At 37.7% G+C, this 22,055-nt stretch overlaps 1 protein-coding gene and 1 long non-coding RNA gene across 3 annotated transcripts in view; one reads left to right on the forward strand and one right to left on the reverse strand.

The window, feature by feature from the left end:
• Window positions 1-454: 454 nt before the first annotated feature.
• LOC105885681 (uncharacterized) lies at window positions 455-4,794 on the reverse strand. The gene is made up of 2 exons (XR_012916984.1): window positions 4,501-4,794; window positions 455-2,163 (listed from the first exon to the last, which is right to left on the reverse strand). It is a non-coding gene; the product is annotated as an uncharacterized LOC105885681 (long non-coding RNA).
• A 127-nt stretch (window positions 4,795-4,921) lies between these two features.
• Window positions 4,922-22,055, forward strand: part of ABCD3 (ATP binding cassette subfamily D member 3) — a 79,327-nt gene continuing 62,193 nt past the window's right edge. For both annotated transcript variants that reach the window (XM_075999870.1, XM_012790973.2), the window contains exon 1: window positions 4,922-5,131. In XM_075999870.1, coding sequence (XP_075855985.1) covers window positions 5,022-5,131 — 110 coding nt within the window. In that variant the 5' untranslated portion in view covers window positions 4,922-5,021. The remainder of the gene's footprint in view (window positions 5,132-22,055) is intronic.

Consider the following 22,055-nt stretch of genomic DNA (forward strand, 5'->3'; position numbering starts at 1 on the left):
TAGGAAGCCAAGATAGGAGAGGTAGGCTGAGCTTACATCATAACTGGCTTTGTGTGAGATGCTAAGCATCTTTCAGTTCACCTTGGTGATGAGAAACTAGTGAGGAATTTGTTAGTGTGCTTTTCACCTTCCCTGACCAGCATGCATATTTATGTGCCTCTGACCTTGTGTAGATATTATCATCCTATGAGGTACTCAGCCAGGAAATATCAGAATCAATTTAAAAGTTTTTTTTCCTAATTAGAATTTTAGAGGAAAATGTTGGAAATACTCTTCTAGACATTGGCCTAGGCAAAGAAAGAAGACCCCAAAGGCAATCACAGCAGCAACAAAAATAAGTAAATGGGACCTGATCAAACTAAAAAGCTTCTGCACAGCCAAAGAAACTGTCAAGAGAGCAAACAGACAACCCACAGAATGGGAGAAAATTTTTGCAAGCTACACATCCGATAAAGGGCTGATAACTAGAATTTATTTAGAACTCAGGAAAATCAGCAAAGAAAAATCAAACAATCCTATAAAAAAGTGGGCAAAGGACATGAACAGAAATTTTTCAAAAGAAGACAGAATAATGGCCGACAAACATGAAAAAATGCTCAACATCTCTAATCATCAGGGAAATGCAAATCAAAACTGCAATGATATATCACTTATCTCCAGTAAGAATGGCCTTTATCAAAACGTCTCCAAACAATAAATGTTGGTGTGGATGCAGACAGAGAGGAACACTCCTACACTGCTGGTGGGACTGCAAACTAGTTCAACCTCTGTGGAAAGCAATATGGAGATGCCTTAAAGCAAGGAGATCTACCATTTGATCCAGCAATTCCACTACTGGGCATCTACCCAAAAGATCAAAAAAACACTCTACAAAAAAGACAACTGCACTCGAATGTTTATAGCAGCACAATTCACAATTGCAAAGTTGTGGAAACAACCCAAGTGCCCATCAATACATGAGTGGATTTAATAAAATGTAGTATATGTATACCATGGAGTACTATTCAGCTCTTAGAAACAATGGTGATATAGCACCTCTTGTATTTTCCTGGATAGAGCTAGAACCCATTCTACTAAGTGAAATATCTCAAGAATGGAAAAACAAGCACCACATGTACTCACCAGCAAATTAGTATTAACAGATCAACTTCTAAGTGGACATATAGGAATAACATTTATTGGCTGTCGGGCAGGTGGGAGGGGGTAGGAGGGAATGGGTATATACAAACATAACGAGTGAGATGTGCAAAATCTGGGGGATGGACACGCCTGAAGCTCTGACTGGGGGGGGGCATGGGCAATATACATAACCGTAACATTTGTACTCCCATAATATGCTGAAATGAAAAAAAATAAAAAAACAAAAAAAAAAGGTTTTTTTTTTTCCTATTAATTAACAATCTCATCTATTCACATCCTATTTGAATCCACAAACCCCTCTTCTTCCTATTTGATCTATGCTGCCTTGACTCAGTTGCTCACTACCTTTTACCTAGATTGTTTCAAGTGTCCAAACTGGTCTCTCTGCTTGATGTTTCCTCGTTCAGTCCAGCCTACACACTGCCACCAACATGATCTTCCTTAAATAAATACTGAAGTCACCACCCTTCCCCCAAACCTCCAGTACTCTCTCTTACATGTAGAATAAAATCCCACTTGGTTACCTTGGTGTTTTAGTCTTCCCACAAATTGATCTCCATGAAACATTTTAACCCTTTCTGTCATTTTACACCCCACCCCTCCTTCAACCTCCAACCACACCAGACTTAGTCATCTTCCTCAACCTTCTTTATACCTTCTTGTTGTTGTATCTTTGTTCCTATTATACTTTCTCCTACCCCCGCCCCCCCATCTGTTTTTCAAAGCTTGGCCCAAATAACATCAGCTGCATAATAAATTCCCCCAAACTTAGTGGCTCAACATAATAAAAATTTCTTATCTCCCATAGTTTCTGTGCGTCAGGAATTTAGGAACATCTTGGCTGAGCTGTCTGGCTTGGGATTGCCTGTGAGATTGCAGTCATCTGAAGGCTTGACTGGTATGCAGGATGATCTGCTTCCAAAGTGGTTCACTCTCATGGCTGGCAAGCTGGTAGTGGCTCTGGTGGGAGCCTTCAGTTTCTCTCCAGGGCTGTTTGAGTGTTCTTTGTGGCAGCTGGCTGCCCTAAGAGCAAGCAATCCAAGAGGTCAAGGCAGAAGCCACAATGCCTTTCATAATCTAGCCTCAAAGTCACATACCATCACCTTTATCACACTATGGTCACACAGACCAGCTCTGATGTGAGGGAAAATACATAAGGGCATGCATATCAGGAAGCAGTGATCAGGAGGGACAATCCTGGATGTTGGCTAACAACATTTCTTCAAGAGGATTTTTAGATTCCCTAACTCCCTATGGCCCGCCATGCCCTGTTCCCAATAGCTCACGTTCTTTAAAAATCAGAGCTCCTGGAGATCTCCCAATACAATCACATTTTCTCTTTTTCTTAATTATTTTGTATTATAAAGTGTAAACCTGCAAAATTGCTTGGGTCAATTATCAAAGGACACTATTATTTGTTCTTTAATATCCTAAACTGTCAGAAACTTTGTTGCTCTAAAATCTTATCAGTGAGAACAGAATATTCCTTTCTTGCCTGGAGGATTTGAACACTTTTGAGTCACTTTGACTTAGAGAAGCAGCCTCAATTTACAGTGTAGAGGTTCAGATAAAGGGTTTTCAGATACAATATTGCACATTAATCTTAAATTTATGTTTCCAAGGAAACAGAACTTTGAGTATGCTTCTCAACCCAGGTTTGAGATTTGATTTGCTTTGAGCTAGCTTCTCAAGCACTGCCTGATTTAGATTTTACCTACATTCCTTTCTTTCCCTAAATACTATAATGATTTCTCATTTCTTCCTTTTAAAAAAAATTTTAAAATATTTTTTTGTAGAGATAGAGTCTTGTTATGCTGCCTAGGCTGGTCTGGAACTTCTTGTCTCAAGTGATCATCTCTGCTCAGCCTCCCATAGCTCCCATAGTGCTGGGATTATAGGTGTGAGCCACCCGTCACCCACCGCCACCCCCCTTCCACTGCCCCCCCCCTTTTGAGACATGCCCATAATTCCTCTGCTGTATGTGTCCTTTGTTTTAGCAAGTTAATGAACCTAACTTTGTTGGGTTACTGGTTTGCTCCTGATGATCTTTATTAGATGGGCTTTATCAACAGCTAAAATTATTTGAGCTCAAATAACTAATTTCAGTTTTTAGACTCTCTCAGGCTACCTTTTAGAATACCTTTTAGAGTATTTAGAATACCTTTTAGAGTACCTTTTAGAATACACTGTCAGTGGGTCATCCCTATCTTTCCTCTGAATGTTTTGAAATCTATTTCCTAAATAGACTATGTTTTTGTCTAACTTTGCTTGCTTTATTGTTACAAACTCCAGGATGACACAGTCACTTTCTCCGGTTTCCCAACACTTTTAGATCATTCTGCACTTTATTAGAGAATTAGTAATTTTCCCTCTTGTTCTCCTGAGTGACTTCTTTGAACCTTTAGGATTCAGCCACAAAATCATTTTCTTTTTCAAGCCTTAAATGAAAGCTCTAGACAAAACCGAGTATTTTCTTGTTTGTGCTCTCATAGTGCTTTGTTCATACCTCTAATATGATGGCTATGCATATATAATTTTTTTCATGTTTTTCTTCTCTAACAGCCTCTACAGAATAGGGATTATGATCTGTTCATCCTTGTATTCTCTGTGCCAGGCATACCTAATTACCTAATGTTACATGAGGTAATGAGAATGTCAACATAACAAATGGAGAATTTAGAAGCTTCACTTTTGTATAATTTACAATTGAATGTTGAGCACTCCTACAGCATGCCATTATTTCCTACCCTGTATTAGGCAACCACCAATTTACATGGCAAAAACACGAATGGCACCACTATTTTGTAGGCTACTTTAATATCTATGTGCATTATCGAGGTTTTAGGAACTTTATTTTCTGACTGACACACTTTTCTCCAGTTTCCTCAACTAAAAACAGCGATTCACTAAGTTACAGTATACACGCTAGTCTAAATGCTAAGGATAACAATTCTTGCAGCATAGGGTCAGACAGAAGAATGCTGTAATCTGTAAAGCCCCTCTGAATCTGGGAGGAAGGCCAGCATTAATACAATGAAGGATTGTTACCTCTGAATGTCCCTTTGCAAAGAACAGCGTTTCTCAAACTTTTTGTTTGATCAGTCCTACATAAAGAAATTACATTTTATATCGCCAGCCGCGATATATCCAAAAATCCGAAATAAAAATTTCTCAAAACAACTCCTTTACGAGGTAATGTACTCGGAGACTTTTCTATTGTGTTCTATTCTTGTCAATTTCATTAAAAATATAAGGCGGTGGTCCAGATCTACCAAACTGATTTCACAATCCCCTAGAGATTATACTCTCTATAATATAATCTATAGTTCCCAACTGTTTTGTTTTCAACCCAATAATTACTGTGCCTCCGTGTTTTGCGTCATCGCTCCGTGGTGGGGCCGCTGCCCTTCTTCCCGGGCTCCTTTAAGAGGGTGGTAAGGGCCCATCGCAGGGGAGCGGAGAGGCAGGGCCCGCTCTTCCAGTTCTTGTGAAAGCCAGGGTGTGTGTGCTGAGGGTGGGAGGGCAGGGGTGAGGCAAACGCAGCAACACAGCCTTGTGTGGGTGAGCGGCAGCAGCTAGAAGATCTGTAGCGTCCCGCCGCCGCGTTTCCGGAGACCCCGCGGAGGTCCGCGCGTGCGCAGAGCGCGCCCCGGGACTGTTCCGCCCTCTGGAGCGCCCGCGCGCGCAGCCGCCGAGCCAAAGTCCAAGGTGGGCTCCGGCGCGCGAGGGGCGCGGCGGCGCGCGCCAGGGGGCGGTCCTGCGCGCAGGCCGGCACCGCCCATCCTCCGCGCGCCCCTCTCCTCCCAGTCTCCTCCGCGCTTCCTGCACTAAGGCAGTCGCCGCCGCGTCCCCTTTGCCGGCTCGCTCGCGCTGGCGGAGCCATGGCGGCCTTCAGCAAGTACTTGACGGCGCGAAACTCCTCGCTGGCGGGGGCCGCGTTTCTGCTGCTCGTCCTGCTCCACAAGCGGCGCCGCGCCCTCGGCCTGCACGGGTAAGGAGGCCCGTGGCCCCGCCGCCTGCCCGGCGCGGGCGGGCGCTCCCCGCACGCTCTCTCTCCCCGCCGGCGCCCGGCCGACGGGTCCCTTTGCCCGGCGGGGTCAGGAGGAGGGAGGGCGGGCGGACCGCGACTGCTGCCAGGCTTCAATGTCAGGTTGTCCCTGTCCGGCGACCTCGCTCTCTCCCGGGGAGTGTGACTCTTTCTCCAGCGCCAGCGAGCAGCGCCCCAGCCCGAGGCGATCCCCTCCTGTCGAGGGAAGCCGTGTGTCCCCCCGCACTTTTCCCATACCACCTCTTTTCTGTGTCAACTTTCTGCTGTGTTCTAGTTTTGCCCTCTCATCCCCAGACAGACTGTGAAGGATTTGTTTTGGGGACGTGGGTTGTGTGATTTGAGGATGGGGATTGGGTTCGCCAGCCTGGACGCTGTTGTCTAAATCGCTTGGCTGAGGTTTGTTTGGCTCGGATTCCCGAATAAATTGGTGCTGGAAGTCGCGAGGTGGTTCCCTGTGAACTATCTGTCCTGGGTCCTCTTGGCACGATTGCCTTCTAAAGTGGTGCCCCCTTGGAGTTGGTCGGTGGACGCCCTGGCATTTCATCAGGAAAGGCTGAATCGATTATGTTGTAATTGGAGGGCAGCGTTCCCTCCCTTGATACTGTAGGTGAAAGGTTAAAGTGTATTTTAGGTGAGGATCAAGATTCTTTGTAATTACACTCTACTGCTTCCACTATAAGTGAATTTTAATGTTTAGATTTAACTTTGGGAGGTTATAAGATCAGAGAAAGGGAGAGAGAGAATCGAGTTACGATTGTGCAATTATAGGCTTAGCAATTTTTATTTGCTGGGCTGCACTTGCCTTCAGCAAATGAATGAGAAATGTTATTTCTCAAGCATTTGCCAGTCAGAGTTTTCATATTAAATCTTGGCGTGCTGCTTTCATGCATTTTATTTCATTCATCCCTCTGGGCAGGTATTGTTGCCTCCTGTTTTTGGTTTGCCTAAAATATCTAATCAGTAGTAGGATTTGGACTGAAGCACTGAGAGGTGGACTCTTAGGTCATAGTCCCCTTTCCACGAAGTTTTCTCTAGCCTTCTCCTATCTTATTAAAGTCTGAAACGATGGTCTTTCTTTTCCTTCTTTCATCTGCTTAATACAGTTGAAAATGATTTTCGCATAGTCCAGACAATACAGTACTTACTACTTTTCTTCTATTCAGTTTGCTTTTTAAAATGATATAAAAATATAAATATAGAACACATTTTTCTATTGGTTTTTATGCCTTTGAGCTTCCAGTTGCAAATGGAAGTTACCTATTATCTGGAAATATAACAATAGAAAATGTTATATGCTTTAATTTTGATTACATTTTTTAAGAGAAGTGTTTCAGCATAGAACAGGTGTTTTAGTATGGGGGAGGGGACTTGAGGACAACCCTAAAAGCGCTGGCTTACTTTTATGATTTTTTTAAAAAAAACTTTACTGGAGTATCACATACATACAGAAGAGTACACATACCATAAGTGTAGAGCTTGACGAATTTTTCTGAGTAGAATACACCTGTGTAATCAACATCCAGATCAAGAAACAGAATATTATCAGCATCCCAGAAACTCTCCTAATGCACCATTCTAGTCATAGTCCAAGATCTACTAAACTGATTTATAAGATCATAGATTATTGAGTAAGGGAAACTTTATAAACATTATCTAATGGGAATTAGTAGCAATAGCAGTAAAATAATATAATAGGATTTGTCTTATTAAATAATTTTAGCTGCTCATTGGCCATTGTAAAATGCTTTAAAAATCTCTTTTTGAGACACTTTGTGAACTTTTGGAGGGATTAAATTATTCAGCAGGTAATTTACTGAACAAAAGATTGTTGTTAGTATTTTGCATTGGAATGAGTAAGGAAAATATTCATTTTACACATTAAATATTTTGCGGGAGGAGAATACAGATTATGAGCAGATAAGCATGAAGTTTAAATTTCTGAGATGAAATGATTGAACAACTTTGAAACTATTAAGAATGACATTGTTTTGGTAAATCTTTGTAGATGGTATACTTCCAGAATCTTAGGAATATTTTTTAGTAACTAACTTTGGTGTCACAGTTTGAAGATTAGAAGATTCTAACTTTATATTTTACTGGCTTTTTGGATGTCTTTGGTTATAACAGGACTAGTTAATTTTAATACCTGTTGCTTAATTAAGGAATTAGTGGCTAATTGACCTTTTGTCTATGTTGTTAACAGTAGGTTTGTCTTAGAATATGTATTCCCTTGGAACTGGATAGATTAATAGAGCTAGTAAAACCATTTAAAAAGTTACAATGTAGCATTATTCCAAACATTAGAATGAGTAATATAATGTTCTAGGTTATTTTTAATTTTTGTTAATATACTTTTTTCCACCCAGTTAAACCTCATCTGTGTGGGTGTGTATGACCTTGTGTTATGGAAAATTTCACACATATACAAATTAAATAGAATAATGATCCCCCTGTACACTTTCCCCTAGAAGTACCAACAACATTCTGCTGTTCTTGTTTCTCTATATGTACCTACTGCTCACTCCTTCTTTTACAGGTTTTAGGCTAAATTTATATACATTGAAATGAACAAATCTTAATTTTACATTTTTTAAACAAATGGATATACTTGTGTAACATACCCCCATCACAGATTAGACCGTTTATATCTCCCCAGAAAGTTCCTTGTATTAATTCCAGTCATTTCCTACCACGATTGTGCTAATTTTTTAGTTTTGCCTAATCATACATTTTATTTTTTTATTATTTGTGGGTAAAAGTGGAAACTTTTTATTCATGGATAAGGAGGGTCATTTATTCATTTCAAAGTCATTGTCTCTGTCAGGATGTTATATGACTGTGCCATGTGTTTTAGGATATATATACACATATATAGGTATGTGTGTACGTATATTACATGCATTTAAAAAATATAAGACATCTTTTCTCAAGGAACATGCATTCTTGTTAGGGAGAAGAAACTTAAACACAAAGTAGTTAAAAATGAAAGGTGATGACAGAATGAAGTACATAGACATGCCTAGAAGTTCTGAGAAAGGCGAGATTACAGTGTTTGGGAAGAGTTAGGGAAGGCTTTATGAAGGATGTGACCTAAGCTTAAAAAGGGAGTGGATAATTGGAATAAATTGAACATTATAGCAGCCTTTATCAAATTTTTGTTGCATTAATGGTCGGAAGAAACTTTGTGGTGCCCTTTCAATCTGTTTTCCACTGCCACCAGACCTCTTTTTAAGGTACCCAGATGTAATCCTAATATTCCTTCATTAAAATCTTTCAGTTACTCTGAAATACAAACTTCTTATATTCATGATCTGGTCCTTGTCTACCTTTCCTCCTCATACAGCCATATGGAACATCTTGTAGTCTCAGTATGACAAGCTCTGCCCAGCCACTGTCATCCCCACCCTCTAATACTTATTTTCCTTCAAGACTCAGTCAGCATTTTCTCTTAGGTGTTTTCTGTCTTTTCCTGATCTCCAAGCTGATGCAGGTGTCCTCTGCTTTTATGATATTCTAAGCATTCCTCTGCTCTTGCAGTTCCATTCTGTATTATACTAGTTTGTTTTCTTGGCTTCTGCCTACATTAGACCCTGAGTTTCTTGTAGGCATGGACTGAGTCATCTTTAAATTCCTAGTTTGGATTTGCCATGGGATAGACACTCAGTAAGTATTTATAGAGAAGATAAATGATATGGGATAGTTGGAGAACTTTTAAGGGTAATTGACAGGCAGTTGGAGATGTGGGACTAGTACAAATATGAATAGAGGTGTTATGTTCATAGAAGTAATAGTTGTGTACTTCGGAGTATATAACATAACTTAGGTAATATATGAAATCAGTAGGCCAATTTTAGAAGTCAGGGAAAGGGACCAATCTGTATTGCCACAGTATTTTACTATCTTAACTCCCCCCCCCCAAAAAAACCACAACAGAACAAAGCAGTTTCTTTCTCTTCCCATTATTGCTTGTCAAATAAAGTTCAGATTTCTCATCTTGGATTTCAGAGCCTGCCTTAGTCTGGTCTCACTTTACCTGGCTAATCTTATATGCCATTGCCTGCCAGCAGGTACTATGTGTTTCAAATAGTCCAGTTTCTGCATTGTTCTTTGAACAGGCCGTCCTCATTCCAGGTTTTGGAGCTTTATTCAAACCATTAGCCATACCTGGAATATCTCTTTGTATATTTTGTTCTCCAACTCTTATCATCCTTAAAGCGGGTGAGGTCAGGGGTCACTCCTTCCATGAAGTATTATTTAGCTACTCTAGATGATTTAAATGATGACCACCTCCTTTTTAACCTTCTGAAGCATATTGACGTACCTTTCTTGTTTACCTATTCACTACTTGACTGGGTGTAATCTGTGTGTACCAAAGTCCACCAGTTTATGGGGGGGCGCTTCTTCTCCCTTTTTAAAACCCTAAGCTGTAAATGGTGAGAACACAGTTTCTTCTGCCAAATATTTCTGAGGAGTTTCAAGGAGCTTATGTTTCTCTTTGCTTCTTTGCTTCTGCTCTATTTTAGATCCCATTTACATCTTGTCTCTTGAGCATGTCTCTTTTTTGGTATCTACTTTGATTTCTCTAAAGTATCAGTCACTAAGCAGGTATTTGTAGTAAAGTTTTTTTGAAAATTTGGGAGGAGGGGCGGGGAATATATCCCAGCATAGTGAACAGCTTAAAATTCTTAGGAGTTCCTTGGACATTCCCACTACTGGAAATTTTTTGACTATTTTTTTTCCTGATTCTCAGCCATTTAGCCTGTGGCTAAACCTTTTCTTCACCCATTGGGTGTCCTCATATCTCTAGCTTCTTACTCTCTGCACTCTCTTCCCACTAATCCCTCTACAACTTTCCTGCAAATTCCAAATTCAGCTGTCCTCTCTTAGATTTGCTTCTTACAGATCAAGCTCTAAAAGGGGCTAGCTTCACTTTTCTCATTTTCACAGGCCAGTGAGTGTTCTGCAAAGTCACGTGAGGAGCTTGTAAAGGAAAATAAAAAAACCTCAGGACCCCCAAACTCCTTATGCCAAAGGGAAATTTAAGTCTAGAGGTTGAGTCATTGCAACACCCTCTTCCAAATGAATAGCTATTACTTCACAACCTTGTGTCAAAGCATGCATTAGCCAGACTCCCAAAGAAAGACAAAAGGACATGCAAAAGGCTGCAAGCATCTCCCAGATGACTGACTCCCCAAATCATTCATAGGTAAATTCTTTGCTGGCCTTCCATAAACAAGGACGTGTCAATTGTAATTTTAGGTCTGCATTCTAAGTCTAGGTCCTAAAACTAAAGTCTGGTTGGTTCCACACAATGTTGATTAGATCTTCCCAGGTACAGAACAAAGACAAGATGAGATCAGTCATTCCTCTGCCTACTGCCCCTCTTTCTACTAGCCTTCCCCTGTAAAGAAATTTATAAATATTAAACCTCCTGAAAACCTCTTTGGAAAGTTTTTACGCTGGGCACACCCTAAAGCTCTGGCTTAGTAAACCTCCATTGATTGAGATTCTTGCCTCAGACACTCATTTTGGTTGTCAGTCTGGAGCTGTATGAGACCCTTAGGATGAACCATGAGTCAGTGTTATGTGGGTTGGCCCCGTTTGGATCCTCAGAATAAAAGCTTGAAAGGATTTGCCAGCAAAAGCAGCCGTGTACTGAACCCAGCTGAAGCAAATCAGGCCCAGAGCACTGTTCTGAGAACTGTGTAGTTGTCAGTGGTCTACTAGGGGAAACCAGGTGCAGGGTGTACTCTTCTCCGATTTGGGCACATTAGCATCCTTGGGCAGACATTCTATTTCAGGGCTTTTTGCACTTGCTGTTCCCCCTGTCTGAAATGCTCTTTCCCCAAATATTCATGGTGTTACTTCCTCCCTTCTTTCAGTCTTTTATCAGACAACTTAGTGAGACCTTCTTTTGCCACACAATTTAAAATAGCATAATCTGTACACACACTCTGTTCACCTTACTGGGTTTACTGTTTGTTATCCTTTGTACTTATCATTATAAAATGTACTATTTAGTTCATGTATATATATTGCATGTCTTTGCTGCTAACATCTAAGTGCCATGAGCACAAGAATTTTTATGTGTTTTGTTCATTGTTAAAGCCCAGTGGCTAGAACTGTGGCTGGCATATGTAGGCATTCACATTTGTTGAATGACTCTATCTCTGAGATGCTTATTTCTTGGGGCTGTGGCTACTGTTGTTTTAAGTAACCATTTTCTCTTGCTACAAATGTAAATGTTGTCTCCTTAAGTATATTATGAGCTCTTTAGGAGCTGGACCATTTATACTCCATATATGCGTGGGTAAAGGAAATCTCAGAAATATGAACTGGTATCTTACCATTTTGTAGCCTGCTTTTGACAGTTAACAATAGGGTGTTAACATTAAAGACAATTTAAAAACTTAAAAATCGTCCATAATGCCATAACCATAATACACAGTTCTATTTTTGTGTATTCCCTTTTATTCCTTATTTGTATACATAATTTTGCATAGTTATACATGGTTTATTTTCATTTAAAGCATCTTTCCTGTATTTCCCTATACATGACCTTTGTAACTATACTTTTAAAGAAATACATAAATGTTCCTCTCTGTGTCTGTTTACTTTGCTCTTAATGTTGAGCATCTAGAATTTACCTCCAGAATTTTTATAGATAATTCTGTATATTTTTGCAGGTGAACATTTTCGTCTCTGTTGCATTACTTCCTTGGAATACGTTGCTAGAAATAGGATTAATGAATAGGAGTTTATGAACTTCCTTAGTGTTTGTGGCAATGGTATGAACATTCTGGAAAAATTGACATACTATTCAAGAATTGTGCCAATTTGCAATACTATAAATATTAATCATCTAGTCATCAGGGGGTATTTAATTGTTTTTTCTACTTTTAGAGGTGTAAAATAATGTTGCAAGGTCATTTTAATTTGCATGTATTTTATAATTTGTAAGAATAAACATTTTTATATGCAGAAACTTGATCTTTATTATGGAGGCAGTTTTGCATAGTGTAAAAGCATGGTCTTTGGAGTCAGATATGGGTTCAAAATTTTAGTCACCCATTTGCTCGATCTATAACCTTGGTCAATTTGCTCAACCTTTCGGAGCCTCAGTAGAACAGAGATAATAGTATTTATTTAACTCAGCAGTTAAGTGTGAGGGTTAAAGGAGAAAATGTCTTAACTCAGTGCTAATAAATAAAAGGTAGCTCTCATTAACTATCCCTGTGCTTGCTAAAGGAAAACTAAAAGGACAAACATCCCATTGTTACCTTCTCAAAAACGATTGAGCCTTCCTAAAAATTTTCTCAAATGTGTCCACGAAAATCTCTCTAAAGAAGCCTTTTTCAATTGATAGAGTCATTTACTTTTTGACTTGTAAAATATATAAGTTAGTTTTATGTGACATATTTTCAAGCCTTTGTATTTTTTCAGTTTCTGCTTCCTTAGCCTGATACTCTTTACTTCTCCACCTCTTAAAGAGATGGTCCTAAATGGAATTCAGTATTCAAATGTATTCTAACTGACACAGAATAGAACTGTGACCTGCCTTGTAAATCCTAAGCTTTAATTAAAATAGCATAAAGTTTATATTCATTTTTATGACAAATATTCCTCACTCATATTTAGCTTAATAGTTCCCTTTCCCCTCCTTGATTTGTTGTGTTTGATTTTTTTTTTTAAACCTGAGTATATGGATCTTTTACACTTTGTTTGAGCAAGTCAGTTCCTCCTGCTGAAACTTTCTGATCCTGCACATTTACAGATTCCTTCTGTATATTTTCCCAATAAATAAATAAATGATTGGACAGGACTAATTTTAGAACAGTATATTTATTAATACACCACTGTAATCTTTCTATTCATTGACACCCTTTGGCATTGTATTGGCTCTCATCTTTAACTTACCAGCACCTTTTCATACAATTTCCTTCTGATAATAGACGTGGCATTCTGACAATTTCTATAACATGATCCTTATTGGGCTAGTCAGAGCCCTCTTTTGGGATACTTCTGCTAGGAGCTGGTAGGAGGAACGGTGTTTCTTTTCTGGTCATGGAGCTGATTGGCCTCTTACATGGAAAAGGCAGAGAACTTCTGATTTTGTCTCTTATCAAATGCTTTGTAGTATATTAAACAAAATTAACAGAATTTTTGTGATACCTTCAGAGAAGAGAATAAGCTTAGTCTGACAAAACTTTTTGGTGAACTCCTGCTTGCTCCTAGAATTTACCACTTCCTTCTAAGTACCTATGCCGTACTGCCCACTTAGATAAAAATAAGTTATAATTTTTTCCCCGGGATCAACATTAAACTCATCCATGACCTGGTGACTATCATCACCTTCTGACCTCTTGCAGTAGAATATAAACTGGAATTATAAGGACGATAGGTTTTCATACAGTTTCTTTGGAATTATTAATATGTATACCAAATTAAATACAATTGTATGGGAAATGATATTTTTGTATTATTTATTTTGAAAAGATTTTTATAGAATGTTAGAATTGTTTGAAATGGCACTTGTAGTATTTCTACATACAATTAGGCATCAGACCCTTGCTTGAGAACATGGCTTTCATTATAACATTTTTTTTTATGAGTAAGTAATTTTTGTTTTAGGCATCTCTGTCAAGAATATAGCCTTCCATAAGCATAAATATAAAATTCTTTGGATAACTGCTGATTGTGTTCTTCAGTGGGAACTATTTATACATACTAAGATGGTTTGTAGTGTCTTAGGTAAAACAGTGGGAGTGTGCCAAAAGTGTTTCTTAATACGCATTTCTTACCCTTTTGCTATATTAACAGTCCAGAGCGAATGCAGTTAAATTAATAAAGTATAAAATTGAAAATAAGGCTCATCAAAGCATAATCAGCTAGTTTCATATCTATAAATAGATGTAGCAGTCTCACCACTATAATAGTACCATAATAATAGACATAAAAGTGGATTATATGATTTACTCTATGCTTAAATTATTTTGACTTAATATTTCACATTTGTTGGCAATAAAAATAAATGCACTGTGTAGACTAAGGCAACTTCTGTAGGTAAATAATTTAGTTAGCATGTTTTGTTTATATATCACTTCATGTGGCTATTTAAAAAAATGTTTGTACAACTTCTGAAACTTATGAAGTAAGCAACATGAGACATGGTGTCTCCTCAGAAGGATATATGGTTCTGTAAGTTTATCTTAATATAGTGAATAGGACTTGACTTAAAAAGTTGTTTTAAAATTAAATACTATTTTAATGCTTAATAGTTTTAAGAATTAAACACTTTTGCTTTATCAAAGTTAAGTATACAGTATAGAAAAATTGAATACTAGAAAAAGGAAGAGAGAAAACGCCTATCATTTATCATGATTACTATATATTTCATTGATTCTAAGATGGGAATTTTAAAAAAATTTCAGCATATTAGAGGGGTACAAATGTTTAGGTTACCTGGTGTTGCCTTCCCCTTCTTCCTCCCCTCAGTCAGAGCTTTAAGCATGTCCATCCCCCAGATGGTGTGCATCACACTCATTATGTATGTATATACCCATCCTCTCCTCCCCCGTCCCATGTACCTGATGCCTGATAAGTGTTATTCCTATATGTGCACTTAGGTGTTGATCAGTGAAACCATTTGCTGGTGAGTACATGTGTGCTTATTTTTCCGTTCTTGGGATACTTCACTTAGTAGAATGGGTTCCATCTCTAAGATAGACATTTTTTAGGAGTACAAAAGGCTTATTAAAAAAGAAAAATAAGATAGGCATTTCCCCCCACATTTTAGCATCCTTTTTCACATTTTAACTTCTCTGAAATTAGGATACAATTTACAACTGATGAATTTAGTTTTGATTAAAACAGTATTAACATATTGTTACATATCCTTTTTACTATGCATGCTTTTTTTTGCTTGTAAAAAGACTGCATATCAACTTCAAATTTCTTACTCTAAATTCAATGTGGTTGCCATTCTCCAATATATCTTGGTGGTGAGCTTAAGAAAAAAGCAGGAAAAGAAAAAATTAAGGTAGAATGAGATTTTTTTTTCCTCATTCCAGAATAAGGGCTGGAGGAAGTATCTTGGCCTGAGATCAGTAGGGAATCAATGAACTACTCAAAGAAAAGAATGCAAAGATCATGCCACCAAGTCAGAGTTGAGTGCTTGTTGTGTATCAGATGCTGGATTTTCAGATGTTCAGTATAGAAGTGATTGAGAGGGCCTGTCTCAAGAGTTGGGGGATTTAATACAAGTCTGTACCTTAATTAATTAATTCAACATTTAAGTACTAGTTGCTGAGGACACAGTGGTAAATAAAACAGATCTCTTTCTTGGTTTTTATAGTGGGAGAAAACTTGTTTCATGCTAGTTTTGTACTGGGTATTTAGGAAGGTTAAAAATTAAATTAGACATGATTTTTGCTGTTAAGAAACTCATAGACCATTGCAGGAAAGAATCCTGTATCTTAACACCAAATTTCTAGTTTTAAAAAAACCCTGGTTATGTTTTATTTAAAATATTGTTATCTGTTTATCTGTGAATACAGTTATGTTGCATCAGGAAATTAGATTTAAGGCATTTTCAACTGTAGGACTCATTTGACTTTTTTCTCCTCAGTAAGGTCTGAGATATGTTGTTTAGTAACGGGATGGGGTGGGAAGCAAGTGCAGGATACAGTAAGTGATAAGATCTCATTTTTTTATTTAAGTATCATGTAATTTCTAATTTAACTCTTGATGAATGACTATATTTCTGTATGTATTTTATCAGTGGTTCAACAAAATAGCTACTCTCCCTCCCCCCACTGGAGAATACATCAATGTGGAAGGAAATATAACATTTATCACATACATTCTTTTGAATGTTTGTTGTATGTTAGTATGCTGGGCTTTGAGGTACTAAATTAAATGAACATTATCTCTAATCCCAGTCTTAGGGAACTACAAATACATAAAAAATTTGTACAACTCAGTATGACTAGACCTGTGGTAGGAACATAGTTCTATGAGCAGAGTTGGGCACATTTAATTCTGGTTGTTACCTGGGGGGTGCGAAGGGTTCACATTTGAGCTTGACCTTAAGAGATATATAGTATTTTGCTAAGGGGTAAAAGACATTCAGAAAACAGCTTGAGCAAAGGCATAGAGTTAATGGAGTTATGATTTGAAAAGAAGGAACTGGGAAGGACACAAAGCTGGAGGTATTACTATAAATTATTGAATACTTATTGTTCTAAATATTTTACATTTAATCCTTATAAGTCTTTTGAGGTAATTGTTTTATTACCTTTATTTTATAGGTAAGGAATCAGAAAGGTAAAAATGGTGTTACCCGATTATGAGATTCCTTAGGTTTGAATTAGCCATGTGGAAGCTAAAAGACAGACTAACACTTTCAAATCAAATTCTTTAAAATGAATTTAGAGTCAAAAGAACAGTCAAGAATCATTCAGGGGTTAAAAAAATTTTATATTAAATACAAAGTGAAATTGATAGTTAATTTTATTGCAGTATATTAATATTAAAATACAGTCATGCATTGCTTAACAACATGGATATGTTTTGAGAAATGCATCATTAGGTGATACTGACATGCGAATGTCATAGAGTATACTTACACAAACCTAGATGGTGTATCCTGCTACACACCTATGCTATATGGTTTATATATTTAGCTCCTAGGTTACCAACCTGTATAGCATGTTAAACTGTACTGAATACTGTAGACAGTTGTAACACAGTGGTAAGTATTTGTGTGTCTAAATATATCTGAACATAGAAAAGGTACAGTAAAAATATGGTATAAAAGATAAGAAAATGGTATACCTAAAATGAAATACCTATATAGGGCACTTACCATCAGTGACACTTGTAGGACTGGAAGTTGCTCTGAGTGAGGCGTGAGTAAATGTGAAGGCCTATGACATTAGTGTACATACTATAGATTATATAAACATTGTACACTTAGATTACATTTATAAAAAAATTGTTTTTCTTTCTTCAGTAATATCACTGTCTTCCTCTTTCACATCTTTTCCCACTGAAAAGTCTTCAGGAGCAGTAACATGCATGGAGCATCTTCTATGATAACAATGCCTTCTTCTGTAATACCCACTGAGGCCACCTGCCTGAGTCTGTTTTACAGTTAACTTTTTTTTATAAGTAGGAGTACGCTCTAAAGTAACGTTTAAAAAGTACAGTATAGTAAATATGTAACCAAGTAACATAGTCATTTATTATCGTTATCTAGCATTATGTACTATACACACTTGTTTCATAAGACTGGCAGTGCAGTCTTATTATAGGTTTGTTTATATCAGCATCACCACATGCATGTGAGTGATGCATTGCACTACGTTATGTCAGCTAGGAGGCCACTAGGTGATAGGAGTTTTTTAGCTCCATTATGATCTTATGGCACCACTGTCATATACGTGTGGTCCAGAAAGAACATTGACCAGAAAAAACGTTGACCAGAAAGAACATTGTTATGTGGCACATGAGTATATTATAATCATGATGAAATACTCTTTTTTTTTTAATGGTGAAATGCTCTTAAGAGTTTTTTAAAACCCTTTTCATTGTAGATTATACCACAGACACAGAACATATGTAACAATGACTTTTTTTTATAAAACAAAATACCCTTGTAACCACTACCCAGGTCAAGAGATAGATCTTTGCCAGACACTGCAGAAGTCTTCCACATGCCCTTTCCTCTCACTAAAAGTAACTGCTCTCCAGACTTCTACAGTAATTGAATTTTTGCATTTCCTTATAATTTTATCACTCAAATGTGCATTCCTGAACATTGTGTATTCTGACTGCTCCGTTGACCTGTCCTGTCTTTCTTCCATGTCTCTCTCCTTCTCCTTGAGTCTCCCTGTTCCCTGGGACACAACAGTACTGAAATCAGGCCAATTAAATCAGGCCAATAATGGCCTCTAAGTGTTCAAATGAAAGGAAGAGTTATGCTTCTCACACTTTATTTTATTTTATTTTATTTTATTTATTTTATTTTATTTTATTTTTTGTTTTTGTTTTTGACAGAGTCTCGCTTTGTTCCCCAGGCTAGAGTGAGTGCCGTGACGTCAGCCCAGCTCACAGCAACCTCAAACTCCTGGGCTCAAGCTATCCTCCTGCCTCAACCTGTCGGGTAGCTGGGACTACAGGCATGCGCCACCATGCCTGGCTAATTTTTTTCTATATTTATTAGTTGGCCAATTAATTTATTTCTATTTATAGTAGAGACGGGGTCTCACTCTTGCTCAGGCTGGTTTCGAACTCCTGACCTTGAGCAATCCGCCCACCTCGGCCTCCCAGAGTGCTAGGATTACAGGCGTGAGCCACCGCGTCTGGCTGCATCTCTCACTTTAAATCAAAAACTCGAAATGATTAAGCTTACTGAGGAAGGCACATGGAAAGCCAAGATAGGCTGAAAGCTGGGCTGTTGTGCCAGTTAGCCGAGTTGTGAATGAAGAGGAAAAGTTCTTGAGGGAAATTGAAAGTGCTACTCCATTAAACACATGGATGGTAAGAATGCAACAGCTTTATTGCTGATATGGAGAGAGTTTTAGTAGTCTGGATTGATCAAACTGGCCACAACATTCCCTTAAGCTAAAGCCTAATCCAGAGCAAGGTCCTAGCAGTCTTCAATTCTGTGAAGGCTGAGAGAAGTGAGGAAGCTGCAGACCAAAGGTTTGACGTTAGCAGGGATTGATTGTCTCATGAGGTTTAAGGAAAGATGCTGTCTCTCTAAAGTGCAAAGTGAAGCAGCAAGTTATCCAGAAGATCTAGCTAAGATAATTGATAAAGGTGGCTGCACTAAACCACAGATTTTCAACGTAGACAAAACAGCCTTCCACTGGAAAAAGATGCCTTCTAGGCTAGAGAAAAGGACTTTCGTAGCTAGAGGGAGGAAGTCAATGCCTTGCTTCAGAGCTTCAAAGGATAAGCTGACTCTTTGATTAGGTGCTAATGCTTCTGGTGACTTTAAAGTTTTATTTACCCTATTGAAAATCCTAGGGCCCCTTAAGAATTATGCTAAATCTCCTCTGCCTGTGCTCTAGAAATGGAATAACAAAGCTTGGATAACAGCACATCTGTTTACAGCATGGCTTATTCAATATTTTAAACCCACTGTTGAGACCCACTGAAAAAAAGATTCCTTTTAATATATTATGTTACTGCGCATTGACTATGTACCTAGTCACTCAGGAGCTCTGAGGGAGATGCATAGATACAGCTGCCATTCAGGTTTTGTAGCTGTTGGTAGATTGTCATCAACAACTATGTATTTTGGGGTTGGTGTAAGTACTTTGTTGTTTATTTTTCTAGTTTTGTGGTATATGTTGTCCATGGGTTTTTGGTTTTGCTATCCTAGTTGCTCAGTCTGGGGTGTTTTTTTTTTGGTTTTTTTTTTTGAGAGATGGAGGTGGGGGATACAAGGAGATTCAAAAATCATTCCATTGCAGATCACTGGAATAATAATAAATGCTAGTAGGATAATTGCTTAGCCATTGGAAATAAGATAAAATGAGATCTACACCTCACACCATATGTAAGAACAAATCCATTAAAGAAAATGCCAGAAAAAAAACATGGGTGAATTCCTCTATAACCTGGTTGTAGGGAAAGCCTTTGTAAATATGACTTAAAAATCCCGCTACAACAAAAGAAAATATTGATGAATTTGACAATATAAAATTAAAAAGCTTGTGTGTCTAAAACGCACCATAATGTCAAAAGACAAGTGACAAACTTGTATAATATGTCTGTAATGTATGTTTATCATAGATAAAGGGTTAATATATATGAATGATCCTTAAACATTTGATTGATCCAGAAATACAAATTTAATCTATATACCAAGAAACTATTTCACATATTACATTGGCAAAAATTAAAAAATGTAATGGCATACTTTATTGGTGAAGCTGTGGAGAAACTGGCACTCTCTTACACTGCTGTAAAGTTACAGCCTTTGTGGAGAGGAATTTGACTATAGCTAGCAAAACTACATATGTGTTGACCTGTTGACTCAACAGTCCCACTGAGGATACAGCTCTGATAGTATGCAAATACATATGTGTAAGGTTATTCTTTAGAGCATTGCTTGTATTACAAACTACTAGAACAACCTAAATGTTCCTACATAAAAGGTGATTCTGTAAACTATGGTCCTTACACATAATGTAGGGCTATGGAGCTATTAAAAAGAATAAAGATGCTTTCTTTGGACTGCAAGGGAGTGATTTCTAGGAAATATTATAAGTGTAAAAGCGAAGTGCAAAAGACTGTGTGGTATGCTACCTTTTATGTGAGAAAGAAGGGAAAACCCATACATGTCTGCTCATTTTGTACAAAAAGAAACATAGGATGGGCTGGGCGTGGTGGCTCACACCTGTAATCCTAGCACTCTGGGAGGCCGAGGCGGGTGGATTGCTCAAGGTCCAGAGTTGGAAACCAGCCTGAACAAGAGTGAGACCCCATCTCTACTATAAATAGAAATTAATTGGCTAACTAACATATATAGAAAAAATTAGCCGGGCGTGGTGGGACATGCCTGTAGTCCCAGCTACTGGGGAGGCTGAGGCAGCAGGATTGCTTGAGCCCAGGAGTTTGAGGTTGCTGTGAGCAAGGTTGATGCCATGGCACTCACTCTAGCCTAGGCAACAAAGCAAGACTCTGTCTCAAAAAAAAAAAAAAAAAAAAAAAAAGAAAGAAACATAGGATGTATATAAATCAGAAAATGATGAAGTTGGTTACATAGAGGGCATGAGTTAGAACAGGGTGGAAAGGAAGAGGATGGTGGAACAGGATAAGAGGATATTGGGACAATTGGAGAAATTTGAATAAGGTTTGATTAGTTGTATCAATGTTAGTTTCCTGGTTTTGCTAATTATACTGTAACTGTATAAGAGAAAGCTCTCGTTTTTAGAAAATAAACACTGAAGTATTTGGAGTAGCTTAAGCTCAGATGGTTTAGAAAAAGTGTGCACGTAGAGAGAAAAGAATAATACAACAGATGTGGTAAAATATAATTGGATATCTTGGCGAAAGGTGTGAGAATTCTGTGTATTATTGTAGCAGCTTTCCAGTAACTGCAATAATATAAAATTTAAAAGTTTTTTTTTAAAGCTATGCAGTTTCTATTAGCCATTTTCGGAGAATCCCTTTTGTAAGATATTTCATGTGGCTTTTCTGCCTTTATTATAAAGGACTTGGATATTTTGATAAAGGAACACTATTTTATAGATGCTGTGGAAGATCCCTGTTTTATGAATGTGTAGTGACTCTTACAAACAAGTTATAAAATATGCCTGAGTTACCAACTCTTGCATTGGTATTACTTATATATAGATTTTAGAATTAGCATGTTGGGATTTTGGTGAGGATTGCTTCTGATCTATAGATCAATTCTAATATTGGTTATTTTGCTCTCTTTTTTTGATCAGTCTTGCCATGATTTTATGAAATGTGTTAAGTTTTTAAAAATCCAACTTTTAGTTTTACTTTTCCTCTGTTGTCTTTTTTATTTCATTATTTTTTGCTCCTGTGTCTTTTTTTTTCCACTTCACTTAACTTTGTTTTTCTAATATTCTGAGATGACAAATTTTCAGACTTTTTTTGATGTATACATTTAAGATTATAAAGTTCTTTTTAAGAACTGCTTTAGTTGGAGCCTAAGTTAGATAAACTTTTTCATTTTGTAAATATACTATTTGTTATATATATCATTAATTTCACAATATTTTCTGATTTCTTTGACCTGTGACTTTTCACAAGAATATCTCTATATGTCAGTTATCTATTGCTCTATAAACCAAGGCAACATTCAATGGTTTCAAATAGTTAT

This window comes from Microcebus murinus, chromosome 2, assembly GCF_040939455.1.
Source record: "Microcebus murinus isolate Inina chromosome 2, M.murinus_Inina_mat1.0, whole genome shotgun sequence".
NCBI lineage: Eukaryota > Metazoa > Chordata > Mammalia > Primates > Cheirogaleidae > Microcebus > Microcebus murinus.